We start from the raw sequence: 4,303 nt of genomic DNA on the forward strand, positions 1-4,303 counted from the left end.
GATGCTGTAGAAGTTACAGGTTGAGATAGGTGACCCCTGAGATTCCTCTGGGGTTATATAAAACTGTGAGGGAGACTAACAAAGGTAGAATCCGGAGGGGATGGCGGCGATACAGATGACACCAGACACAACGACATGGCGATGGATACATCGATACAGGGATCAGTACAGCAATGGATACAGCAATACAACTATACATAAAGTGATACAGCTACTGATACAATGATACAGAGTTCAGTACAATGACTCAAGGACAGATACAATAAGGACCACACAGCGGGACCAAGACCGCCGGCGGTCGAGGTATTTACAGTATTTACAGGCAGGGTTTCCGGGCAAGGGCTCCCTCTCTCCAAGGTCCTGGCCCACTCTCTCAGGCCTCGCATCCTCATGACCTCTTCGGCCCCGTTCTCCTAATCGGTGGCCACAGGGTGCCCTCACACACGCGCCTGCTCACTTACACACGTTCCCAAGCGGTGCCCCTCCCTACCCGTGTCCCTGCTTTGATGCCCTCCCTTCCTTCCCTGTCACGCGGCCCCTCCACAGCGTCCCTGCCGCTCCCGCCGCTGTAATTTCCTGAGCCTCCGAGCCCAAGCATCCCTCCAGGGGATAACCAGACTGCCCCGCCCGGCGGTAAGTCCCGCCCGCTCCCCGACCCCGGTTCCCGGTCCTGTCCCGCCCAGGATCAAGTAACTGTGCCCCGGGTGCACGCGTGGACAGCGACACGCCAGGTCCCGTGCGGGAACCCACAGGACGCTCTCCCCGCGCCTCGCACGCTCTTCACGGCTCTTGTACACTGACACCACGGCCACAGAGAAGCGCGTCCACGAACCGACGGCCTCAGCAGCGCCCACTGCCACCTGCACCGCTGGGGTGGGGGAGAGAAGGAGGGGTCACATCACGTGGGAGAGGGGTCTGGAGAAAAGCCGGGACGGGGATGGGCGGGACCCAGGGCAGGGAAGGGCAAGGCCAGAACGGGGGCCTAGGGCGGAGCTAGTGCTGCCTGGGGCGGGGCCTATGGACGGGGCTGGGCAAGGCTATGGTTGGGGGACCCGTCAGGGGAAGGGAACAGGACGGAGATGTGGGGGTGGGGGAAGAAATAGGACAGGGGCGGATTTTTAAAATGGGAGGGAACAAGACTGGGGTTGGATTCGTAGGAGAGAGAGACGAGTCAGGGAGGAGAGGGGATCATAAAGGAAAGGAAGGGAATGTGTGCTTGGGAGTGGGGCCAATTTTGAGGGTGGGTCGGGAATGGGCAGGGCCAACAATTGGGGGTGGAGTCTGGGTTTTAAGGGTCCAGAGAGTGGAGTGGGCGGGGCTGAGGAAGGGCTTAGTGTTGGGGACCTGTCAGTGCCAGGAATAGTGGAGTCGATTCATGTGTGAGTGTGAGGGGAACCCGGTCTTGGAAGGGTTTGGTACCATAGTCTTTTCCACAGTATTTCTTCAGGTTGATCCTGTAGCTCCCCCTGGCTGGTTTGCAATGAGAGTCACAATCTGGGGGCCAGAAAGGAAGACTTTAGAGACCAGTCTCATAGCTCTTCCCTGCCCCTCCTGACTTCCCTCCTTGAACCTCCACCTTATGCAAATCTCCTCCCCCCTCAAATCCCCTCTAAACCCCTTCTCTATCACTCACCCTCAGGGGCCACAGTGCTGGTCACTCCTGTGGGTACCATAGCTGGAATTTCTATGGGAAGGAGGGAAGAAGCTGAGCTTGGGCAGATTCCCAGAACCTCCTGAAGAAGACTGGGGGACAGGAGGATTCTTAGGGATTCTGTAGACTCTGGGGTCACTCACTAACTCAAGGACCCAAGGGATCTCTGGAAGCCTGGGGAGAGATTGGGGAGACTGGGAACCTGTGCCACTCACTAACACAGGTGACCTCTGGAGTGTTTGGGACAAGTCTTTGGGACAAAATATGGGGACCTAAGTCACCACCTGGGGCCCGGGAGCATAGGTGACTGGGCCACTCACTGATGCAGGAAGCAAAGTAATTTGAGGGGAACTCTAGAGATCCAGGTCCTTGGAAGCAGTGTCAGAAAGGTATGTGGATGATCACTCACTGACACATGGTGCTACAGGTGAGCGACTCTGTTGGAAGCCAGGAGCACAGCGATTGCAGGTAAGGCCTGTCACTCCATCCTTGCATGGGCACTGACCGGTTGTCTGATTGCAGGTTTTGCCAGCAGCTCCAACAGGGTGACAGTCACAGGCTGGAGATAGGGGAGTGAGGGATGGTCTCACCCTTGTAGGCAGAAGCCCCTGGGGGTCCCAGGGCCAGGATTAGGGGGCAGGGCTGGAGGTTAGAGCCAAAGGTTAGTCAAGGCTAGAAGTCAAGGGTAGGAGTCTGGGGTCAGTACTGGGCTTCAGGAATTGGAGTCTTAGAGTGGAGGGGTATGGGTCATAGCTTAGAGTATGAAGTCAGGAACTAGGGTGAGGTCTTACCCTTGCAGGCACGTCGGTGGCTCAGGACTCGGGTTTGGTCACGGTAGAAACCCTCACGACAGTAGTGGCAGTGCCGCCCTGCTGTATTATGCCTGCAGTTGAGGCAAACACCCCCACTACGCCGCCCGGACAATCGGTACAATTCCATGTTGAAGCGGCAGCGACGAGCATGACCATTACAGGAACAGGCTGGAAGGATTGGGGAGCATGGAAGAAAGGGGAGACTCAGACTGAGGAACAGGGGATTAGACCAGGATGGGGACAAGAGGTTGGGCAGAAGGAGCAGGTTGGGAGGTTGGGGTGCAGATATGATAGGCAATGAGGACTCATTTTATTGTTCACCTCCATAAAACTTTTTCTGGGAAGGCCAAGGGAAAGGTCAAGGTTAGGAGGTCACAGGGCCCAGCACCAGGGTTTGTTAAATAAGTCAATAAAAGAAAGAATGGGTCAGGAAGTCATGCAGTCAGGAACTTGTGGGACCCAGACCAAACACAGAATGCTTTTAAGAGTCCCCCTCCCAGGGGTGGAACTGGGGCTGGTTATGCATGGCATGGCATGTTTGCCTCACCCAGACAGGCGTGTGCCTCATGGGCTGTGGCCCGCTGCCAGGGCCGGTCGCAGTAGAAAGGCTTGCATCGCTCACAATCCGGGCCTTCAGTGCCATGCCTACAGTCACACACCAGGCGGCCCTGGGTGTCCACCACACATCGAGATGCATGTCCATTGCATTTGCAGCGCCCACCCACCTGGAGTTCACCCACAGAGTAAACATATGGTGCCACCACCCCACCCTCTGTTGCCCTTGGCCCCACTGGCCGGGTGAGCACCACACGGATGTCTGTGGCTGTGACCCAGTCCTGTAGTACAGGACTGGAATCCAAGTCCTGGCCAGGTGGGAGGCCATCCTGCATGCTGAAGGCTAGGAGGGGACCAGTCCTTGGTGGAGGCTCAGAACAAAGTGCTTCAGGGCCTCGAGGGACTATGGAGCCCAAAGAGGCCTGGGCAGGGGCCTGTCCCATAGCCCGACTTGGCCTACCGTATACTCGGTTACACTGTGAGGAGAAGAAGCGTAGTGGTGACCAGCTTCGGCCATGGTCCTGGGACTTGAAGACAGCAGCAGAGTCAGGCCTCGCTGAACAGAAGTGCAGACTCACGTAGACTACTTCAAAGGCCTTGCCCAGCGGCAGTGTCAATGTCACATTTAGTGGTGTCCGGGTCAGTGTTTCTGAGCGCCAGCAGGTACGGTCAGCTGCTGCACTTGCATCTGTCAGGAAGGCTGCTGGGTGGGTCTGCCGGGGGTCTGTGCTGGAAGCCTGCACCTCACGCCCCAGGGCTGCATTGACAAATTCTGGTATACAGCGCTGTGGGGCTCCTGCCTCATCATAGCAGGGGTCTGTTGGGACCTGTGGGCTAGCACTCAGCACTGGAGTCAGCATCCAGGCAGCCAGCAGGAGCCACAGCACTTGGCCCAGCATGGCCCTGGTCCCTAAGGGGATCTGGCTGAGTGGGCAGGACATGGTCAGGGCTAGGAGGTAGGTTAGAGGGCTAGGAGGTAGATTAGACGGGTAAAGGCAGAGAAGAACGGGTCCCTATATCAGGTATGCCCTCCTAGGTTGCAGCAAGTGGAAACTGGATGGGAGCTTCATATTGACAACACGGGGGGGGGGGGGCGGGGAGAGGAAGGAAACAAGGACAGAGACACAGAGATATAGACAGAGAAACACACACACACACACATACACACACACAAATATAGAGAGAAATGCAGCAAGACAGGAGAGATATGGAAGGAGAAAGAGACACAATAATACAGAGACAAAAGCCAAGGAGAGATAAGGGAGAGATAACAGGGAGACAAACG

General features: G+C 56.7%; 1 protein-coding gene across 1 annotated transcript; it reads right to left on the reverse strand.

Moving 5' to 3' along the window:
• Positions 1-527: 527 nt before the first annotated feature.
• On the reverse strand, positions 528-3,959 carry NTN3 (netrin 3). The gene is made up of 6 exons (XM_036739082.1): positions 3,011-3,959; positions 2,443-2,631; positions 2,061-2,210; positions 1,634-1,684; positions 1,420-1,494; positions 528-868 (listed from the first exon to the last, which is right to left on the reverse strand). The coding sequence occupies exons 1-6, from the start codon at positions 3,957-3,959 to the stop codon at positions 528-530; spliced, it is 1,755 nt and encodes a 584-aa protein (XP_036594977.1).
• Between the last annotated feature and the right edge of the window lie 344 nt (positions 3,960-4,303).

This window comes from Trichosurus vulpecula, chromosome 9, assembly GCF_011100635.1.
Source record: "Trichosurus vulpecula isolate mTriVul1 chromosome 9, mTriVul1.pri, whole genome shotgun sequence".
NCBI lineage: Eukaryota > Metazoa > Chordata > Mammalia > Diprotodontia > Phalangeridae > Trichosurus > Trichosurus vulpecula.

Excerpts from the sequence above, each read along its gene's own strand:
- NTN3 (XM_036739082.1), bottom strand. The coding sequence starts at position 3,959 with ATGTCCTGCCCACTCAGCCAGATCCCCTTAGGGACCAGGGCCATGCTG. Across the intron at positions 2,632-3,010 it reads TGAGGCACACGCCTGTCTGG|CCTGTTCCTGTAATGGTCAT; the intron begins GTGAGGCAAACA and ends CAATCCTTCCAG. Across the intron at positions 2,211-2,442 it reads CCACCGACGTGCCTGCAAGG|CCTGTGACTGTCACCCTGTT; the intron begins GTAAGACCTCAC and ends CCCTATCTCCAG.